At 43.7% G+C, this 23,590-nt stretch overlaps 1 protein-coding gene across 2 annotated transcripts in view; it reads left to right on the forward strand.

Moving 5' to 3' along the window:
* The window catches only part of Adamts17 (ADAM metallopeptidase with thrombospondin type 1 motif 17), a 345,945-nt gene that overhangs the window by 307,914 nt on the left and 14,441 nt on the right, over positions 1–23,590 (forward strand). For both annotated transcript variants that reach the window (XM_046436056.2, XM_046436066.2), the window contains 2 exons: positions 16,905–17,109; positions 20,879–21,031. In XM_046436056.2, coding sequence (XP_046292012.1) covers positions 16,905–17,109; positions 20,879–21,031 — 358 coding nt within the window. The remainder of the gene's footprint in view (positions 1–16,904; positions 17,110–20,878; positions 21,032–23,590) is intronic.

The following is a 23,590-nucleotide window of genomic DNA, read 5'->3' on the forward strand; positions in this document are numbered from 1 at the left end:
TCACAGCCTAGTTCATAGCAGCCCTGGGCCAGGGAGAAAGGGAAGGAGCTCATGTCCCCAGAATCTTCCCTGTACCCATCATCTCCTGGATTCTTCACTTGATACCTATTTGTATCCAGACATCACAAATATGCTACTGCTCCAGCTGCTGCTTCAGTGCACAAGGAACTCAAAACTCAAAGAAGGTGAGAAGTCACACCAAGTTAAAGGACTCAGTACTCACACAGAGGCCCCCAGCTCTGGTTCCTATTCTTCTCATCTGAGCCATGCAAAGGTATTGAGAACTGGGGGAGGAAAGACTTACAATGAATTGTCCATCTTTGTTTGGGTTCAGAATATCCATACAGACTGCCTATTCCATGGGGCTTTGGGGGCTTACAGCTCCACCTAACAGAGCTGATGCTCAGAGGGAGAGTAACAGTTAACCAGTCGGAGCAGTGGGAATTGGTCAGCCTGGTGGTACACTGGGCCTGCGCTGGCTGCTCGGTGGAGGTCATCTCCGTCATTCCACCAACAAGCCTGTGAGGTATGAGCTAGAACCGACATTTTACAGAAAAGAAAACAGGCTCAGGTACTGACACACCCAAGTCACTCACAGCTGGCAAATTGGTAGAGCAAGGACCTGAGTCTGCCAGACCCAGGGACCAACTGAGAATTTGAGAATGTCTGACTTTAATGCATAGGCGTCTTTCAAAATCAGGCATATTTCACATGATAAGCTTGGTCAGGTGTACCCTGGATGGAAGTGTGATTACAGGAATAAAAAAGAGCCCCAGGATTGGGGTGCAGAAGACCTAGCCACCTAATGACAGACAGACCTTGAGTCAATCTTGCTGTCACTCCAGGTCGGTGCCTCTGACTATGCAGGGAGGCCATCCAGCCTTATGCTGCCAGTGGCCTCTGGAAGTTTCAGTGGCATGAGAACAAGCCAGCAGGTAGGAAAGGTCCTGGGGACACGTGTGGGAAGAGTGACACCATGTGCCTTGGTGTCCCAGGGCTAGCCAGCAGGCCCAAGTGTAAGCTGGCTCTGTCATACTCTGGGCAGAGAATCTTTGAGAAGGGAGAGCTTAGCTCCATCTGGCTTTCCAAATCAGCCTGCCCGCATCTCCCTGAGACAGGAAGGGACAAGATCACTCTTGAGGCCAGACACCTTTCAAGGTGCCATATCTAACAGGCCCAGGCCTGTCACCAAATCCCATGCAGGGACAGCAGCAGGATACTCACCAAGGCTGAACCCTCCTCAAGTATCCTCCCTTTTATGTGGTCCCAGGCCTCCCTCCCCTGCTGGCCACCCCATGTCTCTGATATTGACCCTCAGGAGTCACTGTCTCTACTGTGTAGCCCTTGACAGCTTTTCCACCTGACACCACCTATAATGAAGGGGTGGCCCTTTTAGATAGATGTCTGCATTGAAAGAACACACCTGCCCCTTCCTCTGATCTCCATACTCCCCTCACCCACAGGTGTCCCTCCATCGTGCTTCCCTTCTGCATGCCGTAGACATGACCAGAGGCTCCCAAGCCTCTGAGCCAGTGCCTGTGGTTCCACACTGCACCCCCAGGCTCCAGGCTGTACCTGCAGACCCTTCCCAACACCTTCACTCAGCTGCCCAGTGTCGACCTAGCTTGATCCTTACACCCACAGCCAGCTCCTTTCCTGTGTTCTCCCTCTCAGCCAAGGCACCACTAATACCCTCAGGCCCATCGGAGCCTAAGCTTGACTCATTCCTCATCCTCTTCCCTGGCCCACATCCCCCAAGTCCCGTCACCTCTGTCCTGTGGTAGCCTTCCTTCAGTGCCTGTTTCCCCACTACCTCAGAGAAAGCCACCATCTTGCCTGGAGGCACACAATTAGTGGATGCACCCAAGAACTCTGTTCTTCCCACCCTACCCATGGGACCCCCAAGGGACCCGACATCCCCCAGCCCAGCGGTTGCTTCCTCACTCTGTCCTAATATTCTGTAGACGAGCTCCCTCTGAGCACTGAGCACCACCTCTTTGTTTGGCCAACTTCACTTTGACCTCCAGGACCCAACTCAAGCTCCGTTTCCTCTGCAACACTCATCAGATGGTAAAGAAGTCATCACTTGTGTGCCCCCCTCTTCTAAAGGCAGCACTTAACTGGGGTTTGTGAAGGTAGGGACACTAATTTAGAGGCCCCGTGGTCAGGACTCACTGTGAGGTACACACTATGTGCCAGGGGATCAAATATGTTTAGATTGAGTGAATTAGCTCCCCCAGTGGCTATTCTGTGACCTGCCCTGCAACCTTCTGGGGCTGTTGACTTTATTATTTTTTTTATGCTATGATATCTCATGTGAGGCCCATTTGATGCTGTGCCTAGAATTTACCAGTCTCTGTAACAGATACATAGAGAATCACATAAAGGCATCTTGCTTCCTTCCTTTGATTAATTGAGTGAACGTAAGAACATTCCTAGCACAGATATTGGCACCAGTTAGGTGTGAAGCCAGAGCCAGATCCTTCCTTTTCACCCACTTTGGGGATGGATAAAGTCCACACAGATCCCACAGATAGCCCACATGTGAGCTCAGATTGTGTTGAAGTATAACATCTCACACTCTGTTAAGGTTTAATACTGTTAGTTGAAAAAAGATTGTTGAAAATAAGTGACTAACAGTATCCTCTTTTTAGTTGTCTAGACATTTGAGAGTCACTATATATTCAACATAAAAGAACTATGTCATAAGAACGTGACCCCTGGGCTAGGATTGTGGGTCAGTGGCAGAGCGCTTGCCTCGAAAGTATGGTTCAATCCTCAGCACCACATAAAATAAATCCTCAGCACCACATAAAATAAATAAATAAAATAAAGGTATTGAGTCCATCTACAACTAACTATATATATATATATATATATATATATATATATATATATATATATATATATTTTTTTTTTTTTAAAAGAAGGTAACCCCTGTCAGTATTTCTTGGTAATAGCCAAGTCACATATCAGGAGACCTCCCAAGGCCTTTATGTAGTAGTTTAAATCACAGCCAAATCAAGAGTGAATAAAAAGTAAATTTTGAACAGAAGCTGCAATTTCTCATTACCCTGATTGTGATGGGTCTGTGGTAGGTAGCCTAATGGTCCCAAAGATGTCTATATCCTAATTCCTAGGACCTGTGAAAATGTTAGGTTACATGGCAAAGGGGAATTATGTTTGAAGATAGAATTAATGTTGAATTGTAACTTCCAAAAGAGAGATGTTAAAGTCTAGCCCCCAGGATCTCATAATGTCATCTTATTTGAAAATAAGGTCATTACAGATGGAATTCATAAAGAAGAGCTCATGCTAAATAGAGTAGGGCCCCTAATCAATATGATTGGTGTCTTTATAAGAAGATGGTCATGAAGGACACAGACACCCAGGAGTAACACCATGTGAACATGAAGACAGACACCCATGTTTCTGCAAACCAAGAAATGCTAAGGATCGTGGGCCCTTAACCAGACCTAAGGCAATAGATACAGAATAGATTCTCCATCAGAAAGATCCAATCCTGATGACAGACAGATTTGGACTTCTGGCCTCTAGAACTATGAAATATATATTTTTCTTGGTTTAAGCCACCCAATTTGTGATACTTTTTCTGGTAGCCTTAGCAAATGAATACAGGTGGCCAATCAACTAGCCTCCAAGGAGATTATTCTGGATTATCCAAGTGGATTCAGTGTAATCACAGGGGTCCTTGAAAGCAGAAGAGGAAGGTAGAAGAGAAGGTTGGAGTTAATGAAGAAAGACTCAACCTGTCACTGTTGAAAGTGAGTTGGAGGAAGGAGACCCAAGCCAAGAAATGAAGACCATGTGTAAAAGTTAGAAAAGGCAGGAGGAAAGAGGTTCCTCCCTGGGGTCTCTAGAAGGACCTAGCATTTGCCCCAACACCTTTATTTTAAATTTTTTATTTGTTCTTTTTAGATACACATGATAGTACAGAGTATTTTGACATATTATCCATACATAGAGTATAGCTTATTCTAATTAGGATCCCATTCTTGTGGTTGTACATGATGTAGAGTTTCACTGGTTGTGTATGTATGTGTGAACATAGGAAAGTTATGTCCAGGGCTAGGGATGTGGCTCAAGCGGTGGCGCCCTTGCCTGGCATGCGTGTGGCCCAGGATCGAGCCTCAGCACCACATACAAAGATGTTGTATCCGCCAAGAACTAAAAAATAAATATTAAAAAAAAATTCTCTCTCTCTCTCTCTCTCTCTCTCTCTTTTAAAAAAAAAAGAAAGTTATGTCCAATTCGTTCTCCCACCTTTCCTATTCACATCCCTCCTCCCTTCCTGTCATTTCCCTTTATTTAATCCAATGAACTTCTGTTCTTCCCTCCACCCCCTTATTGTGTGTTAGCATCTTCATATCAGAGAGACCATTTGGCCTTTGTTTTTTTGGGATTGCTTATTTCATTTAGCATGATAGTCTCCAGTTTCATCCATTTACCAGCAAATGTCATAATTTCATTCTTCTTTATGGCTGAGTAATATTTCATTGTGAATATATATATATCACATTTTCATTATCCATTCATCTGTTGAAGGGCACCTGTGTTGGTTACATTTATTTGCTATTATGAATTGAGCTGCTATAAACATTAATGTGGCTGTATCACCCTGGTATGTTGATTTTAAGTCCTTTAGGTATATCCTGAGGAATGAGATAACTGGGTCAAATGGTGGTTCCATTTCAAGTTTTCTGAGGAATCTCCCTACCGCTTCCCAACTGCATCAATTTGCAGTCCCACCAGCAATGTATGAGTATATCTTTTTCCCCACATCCTCACCAACATTTATTGTTACTTGTAATCTTGATAATTGCCATTCTGACTAAAGTGAGATAAATCTCAGTGTAGTTTTAATTTGCATTTCTTTAACTGCTAGAGATGTTGAACTTTTTTTATATATTTGTTGGTCATTTGTATTTTTTCTTCTGTGAAATGCCTGTTTAGTTCCTTTGCCCATTTATTGTTTGGGTTTTTTTGGTTTTGGTTTTAGTTTTTTTGGTGTTATTTTAGTTCTTTGTATATCCTGGAGATTAATTCTCTGAGGTGCAGATGGTAAAGATCTTCTCCCATTCTGTAGGCTCTCTGTTTATATTCTTGATCATTTCCTTGTTGGGAAGAAGCTTTTTGGTTTGATACCATCCCATTTATTGATTCTTGATTTTACAAGTCTTGCTGAGGGAATCAATTCCTAAATCAACATGATGGATAGTTGCTCCTACATTTTCTTCCAGTAAGTTCAAGATCTCTAGTCTAATGCCTATGTCCTTGATCCACTTGGAGTTTAATTTTGTGTAGGGTGAGAGATAGGGATTCAATTTCATTCTTCTACATATGGATTTCTGGGTTTCCCAGCACCATTTGTTGAAGAGGCTATCTTTTCTCCAATATATGCTTATGGCACCTTTGTCTAACAAGAGATAACTGTGTGTATATTGGTTTGCCTCTGTGTCTTCTGTTCTCTTCCATTGGTCTTCATGTCTGTTTTGGTGCCAATACCATGCTGGTTATATTACTATAGCTCTGTAGTATCATTTGAGGTCAAGTATTGTGATGCCTCCTACTTCACTTTTCTCACTAAGGATTGCTTTGGCTATTCTGGATCTCTTATTTGTCCAGGTGAATTTTGTGACTGCTTTTTCTATTTCTATGAAGAATATTATTGGAATTTTAATAGAAATTGCATTAAATCTATTTAGCTCTTTTGATAATATGGCCATTTTGACAATATTAATTCTGCCTATCCAAGAACATGGGAGATCTTTCCATCTTCTAAGGTCTTCTTTAATTTCTTTCTTTAGTGTTCTATAGTTTTCATTGTAGAGGTCTTTCACCTCTTTTGTTAGATTTATTCCCCCCCCCTTTTTTTTTTTGGCTGTACTGTGTTTTATTTTTTTTTATTGGTTGTTCAAAACATTACAAAGCTCATGACATATCATCTTTCATACATTTGATTCAAGTGGGTTATGAACTCCCATTTTTACCCCACATACAAATTGCAGAATCACATCGGTTACACATTCACATTTTTACATAATTCCATATTAGTGACTGTTGTATTCTGCTACCTTTCCTATACCCTACTATCCCCCCTCCCCTCCCCTCCCATCTTCCCTCTCTACCTCATCTGCTGTTGTTCAGTTCTCTCCCTTGTTTCCCCCCCCCTCTTTCCCCTCACAACCTCTTATATGTGATTTTGTGTAACATTGTGGGTCTCCTTCCATTTCCATACAGTTTCCCTTCTCTCTCCCTTTCCCTCCCACCACTCGTCTCTGTTTAATGTTAATCTTTTCCTTATGCTCTTCCTCCCTGCTCTGTTCTTAGTTGCTCTCCTTGTATCAAAGAAGACATTTGGCATTTGTTTTATAAGGATTGGCTAGCTTCACTTAGCATAATCTGCTCTAATGCCATCCATTTCCCTGCAAATTCCATGATTTTGTCATTTTAGTGCTGCGTAATACTCCATTGTGTATAAATGCCACATTTTTTTATCCATTCATCTATTGAAGGGCATCTAGGTTGGTTCCACAGTCTAGCTATTGTGAATTGTGCTGCTATGATCATTGATGTGGCAGTATCCCTGTAGTATGCTCTTTTTAGGTCTTTAGGGAATAGACCAAGAAGGGGAATAGCTGGGTCAAATGGTGGTTCCATTCCCAGCTTTCCCAGGAATCTCCATACTGCTTTCCAAATTGGCCGCACCAATTTGCAGTCCCACCAGCAATGTACAAGTGTACCCTTTTCCCCACATCCTCGCCAGCACTTATTCTTGTTTGACTTCATAATGGCCGCCACTCTTACTGGAGTGAGATGGTATCTTAGGGTGGTTTTGATTTGCATTTCTCTGACTGCTAGAGATGGTGAGCATTTTTTTTCATGTACTTGTTGATTGATTGTATGTCCTCCTCGGAGAAGTGTCTGTTCAGGTCCTTGGCCCATTTGTTTATTGGGTTATTTGTTATTTTATTGTTTAATTTTTTGAGTTCTTTGTATATTCTGGATATTAGGGCTCTATCTGAAGTGTGAGGGGTAAAAATTTGTTCCCAGGATGTAGGCTCCCTATTTACCTCTCTTATTGTTTCTCTTGCTGAGAAAAAACTTTTTAGTTTAAGTAGGTCCCATTTGTTTATTCTTGTTATGAACTCTTGGGCTATGGGCGCCCTATTAAGGAATTTGGAGCCCGACCCCACGATATGTAGATCGGAGCCAACTTTTTCTTCTATCAGGCGCAGAGTCTCTGATTTGATATCAAGCTCTTTGATCCATTTTGAGTTAACTTTTGTGCATGGCAAGAGAAAGGGATTCAGTTTCATTTTGTTGCATATGGATTTCCAGTTTTCCCAGCACCATTTGTTGAAGATGCTATCCTTCCTCCATTGCATGCTTTTAGCCCCTTTATCAAATATAAGAAAGTTGTAATTTTGTGGATTGGTCTCTGTGTCCTCTATTCTGTACCATTGGTCCACCTGCCTGTTTTGGTACCAGTACCATGCTGTTTTTGTTACTATTGCTCTGTAGTACAGTTTGAAATCTGGTATCGCTATACCTCCTGATTCACACTTCCTGCTTAGAATTGCTTTTGCTATTCTGGGTCTTTTGTTTCTCCATATGAATTTCATGATGGCTTTATCTATTTCTACAAGAAATGCCGTTGGGATTTTGATTGGCATCGCATTAAACCTATAGAGAACTTTGGGTAATATCGCCATTTTGATGATGTTAGTTCTGCCTATCCATGAACAGGGTATATTTTTCCATCTTCTAAGATCATCTTCTATCTCTCTCTTTAGCATTCTGTAGTTTTCATTGTATAAATCTTTCACCTTTTTTGTTAGGTTGATTCCCAAGTATTTTATTTTTTTTGAGGATATTGTGAATGGAGTGGTTTTCCTCATTTCCATTTCAGAAGTTTTGTTGCTGATATACAGGAATGCCTTTGATTTGTGCGTGTTGATTTTATATCCTGCCACTTTGCTGAATTCATTTATTAGTTCTAGTAGTTTTCTTTGTAGACCCTTTTGGATCTTCTAGGTATAGAATCATATCGTCCGCAAATAGTGATAATTTAAGTTCTTCTTTTCCTATTTTTATGCCTTTAATTTCTTTTGTCTGTCTAATTGCTCTGGCTAGTATTTCAAGAACTAAATTGAATAGAAGTGGTGAGAGAGGGCATCCCTGTCTTGTTCCAGATTTTAGAGGGAATGCCTTCAGTTTTTCTCCATTTAGAATGATGCTAGCCTGAGGCTTAGCATATATAGCTTTTACAATGTTGAGGTAAGTTCCTGTTATCCCTAGTTTTTCTAGTGTTTTGAACACAAAGGGATGCTGTACTTTGTCGAATGCTTTTTTCTGCATCTATCGAGATGATCATATGGTTCTTATCTTTAAGTCTATTGATGTGGTGAATAACATTTATTGATTTCCATATATTGAACCAGACTTGCATCCCAGGGATGAATCCTACTTCATATATGCTTTTGTATTCAATTCGCCAGGATTTTATTGAGAATTTTTGCATCTAAGTTCATTAGAGATATTGGTCTGTAGTTTTCTTTCTTTGAAGTGTCTTTGTCTGGTTTCGGGATCAGGGTGATGTTGGCCTCATAGAGTGAATTTGGAAGAGCTCCTTCTTTTTCTATTTCTTGAAATAGCTTGAAAAGTATTGGTATTAATTCTTCTTTGAAGGTTTTGTAAAACTCCACTGTATACTCATCCGGTCCAGGGCTTTTCTTGGTTGATAGTCTTTTGATGGCTTCTTCTATTTCTTCCTTTGTTATTGGTCTGTTTAAATTGTGTGTGTCTTCCTGACTCAATCTGGGCAGATCGTATGACTTAAGAGATTTATCGATATCTTCACTATCTTCTATTTAATTGGAATATAGGGTTTCAAAATACTTTCTAATTGTCTTCTGTATTTCTGTGGTGTCCGTTGTGATATTGCCTTTTTCATCCCGTATGTTAGTGATTTGAATTCTCTCTCTTCTTCTCTTCGTTAGCGTGGCTAAGGGTCTGTCGATCTTATTTATTTTTTCAAAGAACCAACTTTTAGTTTTATCAATTTTTTCAATTTTTTTGTTTCAATTTCGTTGATTTCCACTCTGATTGTAATTATTTCTTGTCTTCTCCTACATTTGCTGTTGTTTTGCACTTCCTTTTCTAGGGTTTTGAGATGAAGTGTGAGTTCGTTTATTTGTTGGTTTTTTTCTTTTTTTGAGGAATGAACTCCAGGAAATGAATTTCCCACTTAAAACTGCTTTCATTGTGTCCCATAGATTCCGGTATGTTGTGTCTGTATTGTCGTTTATCTCTAAGAATTTTTTGATTTCCTCCTTTATGTCTTCTGTAACCCATTGATCATTCAGTAACATATTGTTCATTTTCAAGGTGATGCAGGATTTTTCCTTCCTTTTTTTATCATTGATTTCCAGTTTCATTCCATTATGATCAGATAAGGTGCATGGTATTATCTTCACACCTTTATATTTACTAAGAGTTGCCCTATGGCATAGTATATGGTCTATCTTTGAGAAGGATCCATGTGCTGCTGAGAAGAACGTGTATCCACTTGATGATGGTTGATATATATATTCTATATATGTCGGTTATGTCTAGGTTATCGATTGTGTTATTGAGTTCTATAGTTTCTTTATTCTTCTTTTGTCTGGAGGATCTGTCTAATGGAGAGAGCGGTGTGTTGAAGTCACCCATAATTATTGTGTTGTGGTCTATTTGACTCTTGAACTTGAGGAGAGTTTGTTTTATGTACGTTGCAGCACCATTATTTGGTGCATACATATTGATAATTGTTATGTCTTGTTGGTGGATGGTTCCTTTTAACAGTATATAGTGTCCTTCTTTATCCCTTTTGATTCACTTAGGTTTGAAGTTGATTTTATTCGATATGAGTATGGCCACTCCTGCTTGCTTCCGAGGGCCGTGTGAGTGGTATGATTTTTCCCAACCTTTCACCTTCAGCCTGTGTATGTCTTTTCCTATCATATGAGTCTCCTGAAGGCAGCATATTGTTCGATCTGTTTTTTTAATCCAGGTTACTAGCCTATGTCTCTTGATTGGTGAATTTAAGCCATTAACATCTAAGGTTACTGTTGAAATATGGTTTGTACTTCCAGTCTTGTTTATTTATTTATTTATTTATTTTAGTTTGGCTAGTTTTTCCTCTTTGGTTATTTTTCTCCCCCTTTACTGAGATACCTCCCACTGTTAGTTTTGGGTGCTATTTTTCAATTCCTCTTCTTGTAGTAGTTTGCGCAAAATGCCTTGCAGTGCTGGTTTTCTGGCTGCGAATTCTTTTAACTTTTGTTTATCATGAAATATTTTAATTTCATTGTCAAATCTGAAGCTTAATTTTGCTGGATACAGTATTCTTGGTTGGAATCCATTATTTTTTAGCGTTTGAAATACGTTGTTCCAGGATCTTCTCGCTTTCAACGTCTGTGATGAAAAATCAGCCGTTAACCTAATTTGTTTACCCCTGAATATAATCTGCCTCCTTTCTCTTGTAGCTTTTAATATTCTCTCCTTGTTCTGTATGTTGGATATCTTCATAATTATGTGTCTTGGAGTTGGTCTATTACGGTTTTGAATGTTTGGGGTCCTGTAGGCTTCCAGGATTTGGCAATCCATTCCATCTTTCATATCTGGGAAGTTTTCTAGGATTATTTCATTTAACAGGTTGTCCATTCCTTTGGTTTGAACCTCTATACCTTCTTCTATCCCAATGACTCTCAAGTTTTGTTTTTTTTTATGACATCCCATATCTCTTGGATAGATTGCTCATGAGTTTTAAGCATCCTTTCTGTGTTGACTATATTCAAGTTGAAAAACTTTGTCTTCATTATCTGATGTTCTGACTTCTACTTGATCTAGTCTATTTGTAATATTCTCGTTTGAGTTTTAAATTTGGTTTATGGTTTCCTGCATTTCTAGGATTACTGTTTGATTTTTTTTTTAAATCTCTATCTCCTGGTAGAGCTCGTTCTTTACCATTTGAATTTGTTTGTTTAATTCGTTTTCAAAATATACTTTCATTGTTTGGACTTGCTGTCTCATGTCTTCTCTAATATTCCGTTCCATTTGAGTTAGATATACCTTGAGTTCTTTCTCTGTCCATTTTTCTGATGCCTCTAGGTCCTCCTGTAGATTTAAGTTGTCCTGCATTGTCTGTAATCCTTTTTTCCCTTGTTTTTTCATGTTGTTCACGTTACTTTCCAGCTCTGTTTCACTGCTGTGTTTCTGCTTTCTCCTATAAATTTGTTTTGGTTTTGTATATCTCTGTTGTCTCTCCTTTGTGGTGGGAGACTATGCCTAGAAAGGTTGGGCTTTATTGTACTTTAAAGCTGATTCATTCAATTCATAAAAGGCTTCCGGATTCTGTATGCATATACTGATTTGTTGTCTGTTCTTAGGACTTTAGGTTAGGTGCTATGATGGTATGAGGGTTCGTATGTCTTGGCTACTTTAGAAGATTGCTCTACTGAAGGGGGATACTAACAGGTGATTGGATCAGGATGTTGGTAGTAGCTAGGTATTTAGGAGCCCTATAGACAGCCTCAAAACATTCACCTATTTGCATTTAGACAATTACACGTAATGGAAGACGTAATGCTTGGGATGAAAGTTGGGGGGGTAGGGGAAGGAAGGTGCACTTAAAAAGAAAGGAGGAGAGAGATAGATTAGAGGAGAATGGAAAGAACAATAAAACTTGAAACAGGAAAGAAAGAAAGAAGGAAAAGGGGAGAAAACAACAAAGAGAGAAAAAAAATTGAAGTCTTAGAGATCCATTTTCTTATCTTCCAGTAGGCGGAGCTGTGCCCTCCGAGCCGAGCTTCTGCCCTCTATGTGCCGATAGCAATCCCTGTAAGGCGGCTCCTGGGAGTCTCTCAGTCCTGTTAGTCCAGAGCCGTTTCACTTCTCCGGGCCCTCCCCCGCTTCCTCCTGCCAGCCAGCCAGCCAGGTCCTGTTCACCGGAGGCGGTTCCCCAAAGATCTGGTTACACTTGCAGCCCCACCGTGTGTCCTATTTCCCGAACGACTGAGCACTCTGTCTGTCATTCATCTAAGCCCCAGTGCTGTGGTGTGGTGATCTGGGGACCAACAGTTTAATTTTTCCGGACCCCTTTTGTGGACATGCCCCTGGAAACTGGCAGCTAAGACCTTGGGTGTCGCCGCTGGTGGTAAGGGGAGTTGGGGATCGGGAATCCCCTCTGCTTCCCTACAGACACGCCCCCGGAGAGATTCCCGAGGTTTCCTGGCTGCTTGTATCTGGAGGGGGTGGGAGTCACACACCTGCTAAAGTGGATTCTGCTGGGAAGGAATTCCGTCGGCCGACCTCCAGTGACGTCACCTCTCTGCTATGGCAGGCCCCAGGCTCCTTGCCCGAGTGTCCGAAGGGAGGGGTGGGACTGGTAAGTCTCTGGTTGGTTTCAATTCCCAGTTGGCTACTTCATGAAGGCCTGGATAGAGACCTCTTCCTAGAGTCCCTGCGCCGCTCCTGCTGAGCCACGCCTCAGAGGCTAGCTGCCCAGTCGCAGGGGCCGCGGGCAGGCAGCCGACGGCCGAGTTGCGCGGGCATCGGCTGGCGGGTCCGGACTTCCGCGGGTTCTTTAGCACTGAGCCAGAGCAGTTTGTGAGATGCGGGCGAACGGGAGCCTGAATTCGGCCCCTACGGGCTCCGTGTGTGTTCTGAGAGGCCCAGACTGTTCGCCCCAGATCCACATTAGCTCAGCAATGCCTAGTGATCTTGAGCAAACAGCATTTAGACGATTTAAGACTCCCTATGCCCGCGCAGCTGGAGAGGTCAGAGACTTGATACCTCCGTGCCTGCCGCCATGTTGGATCTCCTGTACCATGTTTTACATTGCTCTCAGTATACTAGTTTTCATACAAATCCTGTTCACACAAGTGGTAATTCCGCCGCTGCACTCCCACACTCTCCCCCTTTTTTTTGAGGCTATTGTGAATGGGATAGTTTTCCTAATTTCTCTTTCAACTGATTCATCATTGGAATATAGGAACACAATTGGTTTGTGGATATTAATTTTATATCCTACTTCTTTGCTGAATTCATTTTTGAGTTCCAGAATCTTTCTGAATACCTTGATTTTAAACCAGCAAGATCTGCGTCAGTCTTCTGATCTCTAGAATTGTAAGATAATAAATCAATTTTGTTTTGAGCCATTAAGTTTGTGGCAATTTTTTTAAGCAGGGAAAAAATAGAGAAGATAGTGTCTCAAAGGTCACTGAGCTATCCAGTATATCTCATTAGCATATTATAACTCAAAATACAGGCTCAGAATCCCTGCTCCAAAAATCTGAAATCCAAAATGCTGTGCAGAATCCAAAACTTTTTGTGAATCAACATGATGCCACAAGTGGAAACTTTTATTCCTGATCTCATGTGATGGGTATAAGTCAAAACCAGGTCCACTCAAAATATTGTATAAAATTACCTTAAGGCTGTGTGAATAAGGTGTATGGGAAACAAATGAATTTTATGTTTGGACTTGGATCCAATATCTAAGATGTCTCGTGATTTATATGCAAATATTCCAAAATCCCAAACAATCAGGAATCTGAACTACTTCTGGTTCCAGCAGTTTGGATAGGGATACTCACCCTGTTAGGCACAGGAACCAAGTCACTTGGACAGAAAGGGAGGAAATTCCATTCTAACTCCTTCAGAGTGATAGGGAAAGACAGCCCAAATTAGAGAAGTGTTAACTATGCCTTCCTAAAGAATTACAGTTTCATGGCTCTTAAGAAGAAGTCAAACTTGAAATCAAACTTGCTCACTCAAACTTGTCTAGTAAATGTTGCCATTAAAGGTTTTAGGAGACACAAGTGAAAACAATAATATTTACGTTGAAATTATAATATAATTGCTATGATCCCTTTCTTTAATTACAGGATTTGGAATGGATGCAATTTTGTTGTAATGTTCAGTTGAGTGATGTTGTGCAAGGGTTGTAGACGGGACTCCCACAACCATTCAGGTGAAATGGTTTCTTTCAGCCACCCAAAAAGAAAAAAATAAGATAAAAAAGATAGGGGTGGGGCAGTTTACAGAGCCATTTTCTTCCCAAGCCTCTATGGGGTATTTGTCGAGAACAGGAGCCAAAAAAGTCTAGCTGAAAAACAGCTAAAGTAAACTGCAGAACTGCAGTCTGTGCAAGCTCCAGCGTGACCCTCCTGTATCTCAGGTGCGAAGGGCACCATCAGCAGAAGCACTGTGGGTACCAGTTGCTGCACACAGCTGGAAACTGGTCTCCTCTTGTGTTTCGTCTTTGGCTGCCTGGGACATGGGAAACACTTCTCTTGTTTGCTTTTCCCCCACTTACAACCCACTTCTAGCCACTCATTGCAGTTACCTGTTTCTTTTTAATTGTGATGAAATGCAGATAACTAAAGTTAACATCTTAACCATTTTTAAGTCTATGGCACTGTGGTGTAGACTGTAGGCATATACTATGCAGCCATCACCACTGTCCACCTCTAGAATTTCTTTTCTCTCTCTAAACTAAAATGCTGCACCCATTAAACAGAAAACCCTCCTCACCTCACCCAGCCCCTGGCACCCACCATTCTTTCTACTTTTTCCTCTCTCCAGGTTCCTTGATTAGGTGGGATCATGTGGCATTTGTCCTTTGGTCACATCAAATTTGTGTGGGTGGAATCGTGTCATTTGGCTTATTTCCCTTAGCATACCATCTTCAAAGTCTGCCCGTGCCGTAGCTGGCATCAACATACCCTTCCTTCCTTCCACTTTGCCCTTGGACTCTCTTTCCCCTCAGATGTGATTATCCGAGTCACTGATGGGGCAGAAGGTATAGGAGGTATCCAAGGGAGGGCTGCTAAGCCTCGCCCAGCAATTCCTCCATCACCCTGTGTGTCTCATATGGGACCTGCCTGTGACAGGGAGTCACTGGCCACATGCACTACAGCACAGGCCCTGGCCATGAGCCCAGCCATGGAAGTGCATCCTGTGGCCAGCGGTGTGCACTCCCAGGGCAGGTGACATTCCCATGGGTAGGACATAAAGGTCCTACTTCTAAGGCTTATCCTAGGAAGCACAGGACATGCAGATGACAGGAGCAAATTCAAAGCTTCTTTTACACTTAGAGTCAACACAATAGCACCCATGTCTCACCTTGAAGCCTGACGTTTATATTCTCAAAATTCAACTACAAACGTGTAAGACAAAAGTGATCTGACTGGGGAGGTGGGGGGGCGGTTATGAGATGCAAAAGTAAGTAGGCAGGTGGGACAGAGGTAACAGGGGTAACCTGGCTGCTTAGAAACAGAAATAGGGCAAAGGTGGGTGGCACTGATAAAGACAGCATCTCCATTTAAAGAGGTCATCTCCTCTCCTGGTGCTGTCAGACCAAACCTGGGCCATTCTGTTCATTTTAAAATAGCAGCGACCGATTAGAAAATTACAATTAGGATGGAGAGATTGAGAATCCATCTTAATCTGAAGACCAGAACAAGGAGAAAGGTGTAGGAGTCACTTCAATTCTTTTTGTGTTGAGATGGAAGACTTGCGTGCTGCCCTGGGAGTTCACCATCGCCTACCCAGGAGACAGTGGCAGCAATCCTCACTAAAGTTCTGGAGCTAATGTGTGCCATGCAGTTTATGGCAGTATGTCACTTGTACTCACCACCACACCCCACAGTAGGCACTGTCGTCTCTGTCCCTCCCACTTACTGGTGGGTCCGAGGAACTTCAAGAGCTGGAACTAGAGAGGAAGGGCCAGTTGGCACCACCCAGTGCCCACCCAAAGGCCCCAGAAGGTGCTCAGCTGTTTCTAAAGGGTACAGTGGCACAGTGTGATGGCATGGCATGATCAGGTTTGTTTTTTGGTAGAACCAGGGCTACTTTTTCTGATGAAAAGGAATAGAATATCTGTCCATATGCGCCATCTGTGGTTCCAGGCACTTTTGCCAAGTGCTGAGCTCCCAGGAGCTAGAAGTATTTGAGGAAGGGAAAAGCTTAGCTCATCAGAGGACCAAGAAGGAGAGAGTCCTTTAGTGTCCCCAAAAGAAATTCCCAAACTTTTCAATTTTTCAACACCCTGAAGCTGACAGAGGTATAGACCCCAGATCATTGAAGCATTGGGCAGATAGATGAAGTTTTAGAAGAATGCTTTAAAGTGCTGACCTCAGTAGTCACCTTCTCTATGGCTACCCGCTGCCATCCTCAAGATGGCATCCTCAAAGACCCACTTTGGAGGTTCCAGAGTCCCTAAGGCAGTGAGAACCTTATTCTGGTGGATTCATGCAGAGAGACTGAAAAGTCCTTTGTCAAAGATTGTATCAGTTAGCAAGTACTGCAGTAACAAACATCTCCAAGGTCACAGTACCTTAGAATAGTGTCCTGTTATAATGGCAGAGGGCAAGAAACAGAATCAGAGCCAAACTTAATGACCACATTCAAAGCAGGAGTTTTGTGGCCAGTACTTGCCCACTCCCACCCCATTGAATAAAACATGTTCCATGATCCTTCTGGGAAGTCTCTCCATGGTGTGGAGGGAGATAGCCTCTCTCCCCTATTACACACCCCCTGTTTTAGTCAGCTTCTCACTGCTATGACTGGAGGACCTGACCAGAACAATTGAAAAGGAGGAAAGATTTATTCAAGGGCTCACAGTTTCAGAGGTCTTAGTCCAGAGAAGGCCAGCTCCAATCCTGGGGCTTAAGGTGAGGCAGAACATCTATCAGGGTATTAATTCACTTATTGGGTTAAGACTCTCACAGCCCAAGCATTTCTCCTCTGAACCTTCTTGCACTGTCTCTCGTGAGCTTTCGGGGGACACCTCACATCCAAACCATAACACTCCCTGTCTTTTCCCCCCTGGCCAGGTGGGTGGCAGGCCCATGGAGCCCCTGCTCAGCCACCTGTGAGAAGGGCATCCAGCATCGGGAGGTGACCTGTGTATTCCAGCTACAGAATGGCACACATGTCACCACACGGCCCCTCTACTGCCCAAGCCCCCGACCAACACCAGTGCAGAGCTGCGAAGGCCAGGACTGCCTGTCCATCTGGGAGGCATCAGAGTGGTCACAGGTGAGGGACTGCACTTGTGGCTGGGACTGAAACCACCACAAGAGCCTCCGGGCCTCGTCCACAGGATGTAGTGTGGTACTTTTCTCTTCGTGGTGTTTGTGATACATCTCCAGGTGTCATGGTCTTTATCTGCTCCAGAGAAGCTCCAAGCTGTGTTCTAGCCCATATATTCTTAAATTCCATTTGAGATAACAACATGGCTTCAAGAAAACATGGACAACATGTTTGTGATGATGCACATGGCATCACAGTGAAAGTACTATTTGTTTCATTTCTTATGACAATTCCCACCTAAAGATAAATAAATAGACACACACACGCACACACACCCCAATTGACCTTTTAATTCTCCTTTGGGCGTGTTTGAGCTCTAGTGTGGTCAAGTTGGGAAGCTGGTTTCAAAGACTTTCCTTTCATGCCACAGCAGTTTTGTAGATTGTGAGAGTTAGATGCTGGGAGGGACAGCTTTTGGTATGCAAGTTGGAGTTACAAATCTCACACCATAAAACATTTTGGAAAGAGGTCAATTAAGCCTTAAGTTTTCACTTTGAAAGTTGGTCCTGGAAATTCCATTTTATCTTTAAGGATGTCATCTTGCAAAGCTTTGCATTGACTTTGCCTTAATGCTTTTGATTGTTTGGCTGTAAAACAAACAAAAAATAGCTAAATAAAGGGCAACCTTCCCTCAGGTCTTCCACCAAAAGTGGTCTATGAAATTCAAAGAGGCTAGATCCAAGACAGTCTTCAGTGTGGAAAATATTTTTAAAGTTCCTTTGATTGCCAAACAGTCGGAATTTATTTTGAATAAAAAAGTATTCAGCCCATTTTTAATGAAGGAGAAGTCTACCATTGGCTGCTCTAAAACTGAGTTTAATCTTCAGACCAATCTTGAAATATACTCATTTAAAGACCTTTGCCCTTAACCCCTACTTTATAATATTTTAGGAAAAAGAGCTTAATTTTTTTCTTTATATATACTTAGGTTTGTAAAGTTAACATCAAGAAAAATTTTCTTTGTTGGCCCTATTGGGGATTATATTCTACCACTGAGCTACATTCCCAACCCTTTTCAGAATTATGAGATAGGATCTTGCTAAGTTGCCCAGGTTGGCTTCAAACTTGCAATCCTCCTGCCTCAGCCTCTCAAGCAGCTAGGATTACAGGTGTGAGCCACCATGCCTGGCTGGAAATTTTTTTTTTCATATTTGCTGCCAGGATGTAGACAGGCACACAGCCACAGTTCCTTTCCCCAACCCCAGATGAGCCTTAGGGCTTTGACCACCCAGCTCCTAATTCAAGCAAAATTTATGCTTTAATCTGATTGATAAGACTCTGAGTGGAAGATTTATTTTAATCTTATGTGGGGAAAAAGGCCTCTTTACCAAAAGAACCAAGCCTGGAGTTATCAGTTATTAAAGCACTGAAGACCACCATATCTGGGAAAGGTGAGACAACTAGAGCAAGGCTTAAAGGAATTTCTTTATGATCATCTCTACATTAATGCCCCATCCTAATCCTGCACTAGTGTCTGCACCAATCCATCTCATTCTGGCCCAGCCCCATGCAAGCAAAATGCTGCTTTCTTAACATGTGACGTGGAATCACATCCTTCCTCCACAAGTTCCTTATGATGCTGGTATTTCTGCCCCTTCACTGTGGGGTGAAGCCCCTCCAGCCCTGGCCAGAAGCTGGCTTTCATTTCTTGTGGGAGAGTTTTTATTGACATGATGGCTCTTATTCAACCACCTTCATTGATCACCCTTACTAAATACTCCCTCCCCCAGCTCCTTCCCATCCTCATTTGGAGAATCAGATTTGCAGAAGGATGTCAAAGGTAATAAATGGATTCCTCCTATCTTCAGTTTCTAGGCTCCATCCTCAATGGGAAGCAGAAAGAGAGGCTGAGCTTCACCCTCCTAGGTCCCTTTAGAGGTGGCATCCGCCTACCTCACTGTCCTTCCACCAGGCCAGAGGCCCCCCAGGGAGTGGGATATTAGTCAGACTAAGGGGCCAAAGCCAGGTTTGCTAGAGAAATTGTTTGGACACTCAGTGCTTGAAACTCAAGGTAAAGAGGCAAGAAACAGAGTAAGAAGCTGCAGGACTGAAGGGGCAGGAATGGTGAGTGGCCTATTAGTTGCCAAGAAGCAAGTCATGTGGACACTGGGGCCAGGGGAGCCCATGTGTCAAATGGTAAGGACAGAGTTGCTGAAATAGTCAGAAAACATTGTCACACAGAGAAACAGGGGCTAGTCCTTCACTGCAGTGGCCCAGGGCTCCCTGAGGCAGCCCTCCTGGCCCAAGAGGTCCTGTGTGCAAAACCAGCCTGGCTCCTTGCACGAGAGGTCCCTTTAAACCAGTGCTTCTCCCCAACACCGATCCAAGTGTGTGTGTTCTGCCAGCTCCCCCAGGTGACAGCCCAGCCAGTTCTGAAGCTTGTATATTCTTTCTAAAACAAGCCAGTCTAAATTACTCTCAAAACCCCATGGCAGCTTCAGAGAGAGAGAGAGAGAGAGAGAGAGAGAGCGTGCGAGAGAGCGAGCAAGCGCTATATTAAATTCATAACAAAAAGGTAGGTAATATTGTAGAATAAATACTAATAACAGAAATATCAAGAATAATGTCTGCTCTTCATGTACTTATATGTTAGCAGACGCAATGGAACTTTTTAAAAGTTGTCGCTTAAGAAAGTTGCTACGGTAGCCTTGGCAAACTGAACAAGTATGAAGTTTCTTTAGCAGAATCCAGCCTGCAGCCCACCATCTCCCTGAGTTAGGTGTCTGCATTCATAGTGGGGACAGGGCTTTTCAGGGAGACTACGCACTGGTCCACGCACAGAAAATCGGAGGGATAGCTCCCTGGTCTGCAGACTACGTCCCTTCTGCTTGCCGACCACCTCATCATACTTGGCAGTTATGTCTCCCCAAGGTGACAGGTCAACTTTGCTGGGACTTCCTTCCACTTTATTTGTGGAGAGTCATAAGTGCTACTGCCAGCCAATGCACCATCCCGCCCCACCGTGGAGCATGCCAGGAGCAGGCTGAAGGCTCATCCCAGAGCTGCTCCCCCCTCCACACCCTGACATCTTGTCCTCACTCCTTTCTGCTGGAGGAAATGGGGGCAGTCTTGAGCTGAAGGATTGCATATCACCCATCACCCTCAGGCCCTCCCCACACTGTCTCCCAGGAAGTAAGCAAGCTACCACCAGGAACACTCTTGTGTTACCACGTTTGGTGTCCACACTTAAATATCCATTAGAACCGTCAGCAAGGGACACCTGCTTTACAAAAGAGTCACCTGTGGCTTTTCTTGTCTGTCTCCTACTTCTCTTTCCTGCACCAGGGTCTTTGCCATGTGTAGAAGGAGCCAGTGGCCTTAGACCTCATGCTGCCAGGGCCTTGCCTTACAGCATGGCTTGTCTCCTGCTCGTCCTCTGAGCCTGCACACATTTGCCCTTTGAACTCGCACAATCCCTTGGTCTTTTGGAGCTGATGCTGGCCACTAAATTCCATTCCCCTCATCTGACCTTCTGGGAACCCCAAGTTCTTGCAATTTCTGACTTCTGTGCCTCTCCTTCATCACCAGCCACCCAGCTGGGGTCCCAGCCAGTACTAGGTGCCTAAGACTGAAGACCCTGCACTTTTTGAGGATAGAAACAGCATCTTCATCTTCCTGTCCCCACTCCAGGTCTCGCACAGAGTAGGGACTTCTTAGATGTTGATGGACTTAAACTGAATTGGTCTGGATTAAATATTCGCATGGTATCTTGCAGTGCTCTGCCAACTGTGGTAAAGGGACGCGGAAGCGAACTGTGACGTGCACCAACTCACAAGGGAAATGCGATGCATCCACAAGGCCGAAAGCCGAGGAGGCATGTGAGGACTACTCAGGCTGCTATGAGTGGAAGACGGGGGACTGGTCTAAGGTGAGGACGGCGCTCTGACATTCCCCTCCTGCTGCAACAGTGCAGGAGCTCAGTGTCCCATTGGGCCCAGTTCTACAGGGGTTCCAATCTAATCATGCAGATTCCCAACTCTGCACCTGCCAGTGGCCCTGCGTGCATCCTGCCTGCTGCTCCTGCAGGTGGATCAGCTCTCTGGACTGGCTGGGAGCACCCACTGCTTTGTGAGCCTTTGGAAGGAAAATGAATACAGCAAAATGTGGGTGCTCTGTCACCAGCCGGGCCGCCCTTTTCAGCATTCTGGCTGTGCCCCAGCATCCTGCTACGGGCCTGGCCTCACAGCCTTCTGTCACAAGAGCCTTACAAATGTGTGGGAGGCTGGGTCGAAGCAGACACATAGGGGATACTTGGGCAAATGTCACTTCCATTCATTTCCAGGACCTTTGGGCACCAGCCTACAGGACACCAGGGCAGATAGGACAGGGGACAAGGAAGTTCAACAGAGATTGAATGTTTTTCTGAGTGAAAAAGTCTTTGGTGTTTAACCCTTCATTAATTCTTTCCCCTGGTATCTTTGAATGACTCCCATTTACTGGAGACTGATGTCAGCATAAGAACCTTCCAGTAGGTTTTCTTTTCACAGCAACCATACGATGTCTAAGGCTAGCTCAGAATATATTTATTCTTTTTAAATATTTCCTTGTGGTCTTAGCAACTGAAAAATATCTACTTGCTTCCCTGGGTCCCTCTTCATTCAAAGGTTGCTGACTGGTGACTGAAGAAGCTGTTGGTGTTTGTTTGGCTTGTGTAATATTATAACCAGTTTGGAATTAGAAGCTAACATTTAAAAATGGAGAAATTTCACCTGTAAAATTTCAGTATGAAAATCTGGCACAGGGCCCCCGGTCAGTTCTGCTTTGTGGAAGGGAGAATGGTTTGTTCATTGTGAAGCAAAACTTCTCAGAATCCAATCCCTTGTAGAAATGCCACCACCTCCCTGCCCAACACAAGTCAGAAAACAAAGCCCTCCAAACACTTCAAGTGCAAACAAATAAAGTCAAATATCTTAGGTCCCAGTTTACCTGCTGTGCTAAAATGTCACCTCTAGATAACTGAATCTGGAGACTCAAAACACCTGCTTCCTATTTATTCCCTGTTCAAAAGACCTGACCAAGCAATAGAATCAAGGCCAACAGTCTAGCTTCCCCAAAACAAACGCAGATGTCACACAGCGACATGGATGTAGATAGTGCTCATTAAGAAGCTTCCAGAACAAACCTTACGCTGGAGGAAAAACTTGACTCCAAGGCTTTCACAAAAGATACATGTGCTCTGGGCCTTGAGAACCAGAGTCATGGGATAGAGACATTGAGGTCTGGCATGTAACTCTGTTCCACTTGAACTTCATAACCTCTCTGGCCCTCAGTATCTTTATCTCCAAGATGGAATTCATGAAGCCTAGTTCTGCCTGTTTCTCAGAGTTATTCAGAAGTTCCAGGGTGCTGGGATAAGTGACTAAGCCCTTTCATAACTAAGCTCATTTCCCTACCTCGAATCTCACCCAGTGTTCACACTGCTGTGGGCACAGTTCCCAGAACTAACCTGTTTTGATCTGACTCCAGTTTGTCTTGATTCCTTTTATAGAATGATCCTGAGAAATGTTCTCTATCCAAGCACATCTGGACCCAGCTTGAATCAAATGGGCAAATGAGAAGTGGTCAAGTCCTAGCCTGGGCCACAAATGCCCATCCTGGGTTGGGATATTGGGCATTTGTTTCTTCTGTGCCTCATGCTACCATTCCTTTCCATCCAGAGTTGTCACTCCTGTTGTACAGAAGAGGAAACAGAGGCTCAGAGTGGTTAAACCACTTGCCCACACTCCTCTGGCAGAGCCCCTATTCCTGGATCCCTACTCAGTGCTCAAAACACATGTGAGAAACAGAACAAGAAGGGCTCTGGGAGTCCCAGGGTTGGTGCCTCTGAGCCTCGGGGAGCCCTGCAGATGGTTGTCGGCCAGCCAATGCCTGAGCTTCTCCAGCTGAACCCCTCTGGGTTTGAGGACTAGGGAGACACTTGTTTTCTTAAGTACTTTGAACATCCTGGTGTAAGCAGCAGCCAGACACCAGAGGGTGAATGGAAATAGCACATGCAAAGCGCAGCCCAGTCTGCTGGGAGCTCATGCACTGCAGGGCTCCCTCCCCAGTTGTGCTCTGCGTTAAGAACAAGGAGGAGCCATGGGATGTCAAGACCTCCCCCACATCTTGGCCACTTAGATGGGGCTGTCATCCGATGGGCTGGGCGTATGCTGAGCACAGTGTGTGCGTGGAAGCCAGCTGTTCCATCCCAGCCAGCAGCAGGTCTGGCCAGAGCAGTGGCTCAGCTTAGAGTGGTGCTGTTGAGCAGCCACCCAGAGCCAGTGCTCAGGGAGGGAAACTTGGTTCTGCTGTGCAGAAGAGAACTGCAAGGGATGCGCGGCTGGAAGTCTGTGTGTGTGGTATGCAGGGAGCGAGCTGGCAGGGGTGGGGGCATAGAAGCCCACCAAGAGACCCCCACCCCAACTGTCCACCCCCTCCCTTCTGCTGC

Source organism: Marmota monax, unplaced genomic scaffold (assembly GCF_021218885.2).
Source record: "Marmota monax isolate L192 unplaced genomic scaffold, Marmota_monax_Labrador192_F-V1.1 WCK01_AAM20220418_F8-fsc00005, whole genome shotgun sequence".
In the NCBI taxonomy this organism is placed as follows: Eukaryota; Metazoa; Chordata; class Mammalia; order Rodentia; family Sciuridae; genus Marmota; species Marmota monax.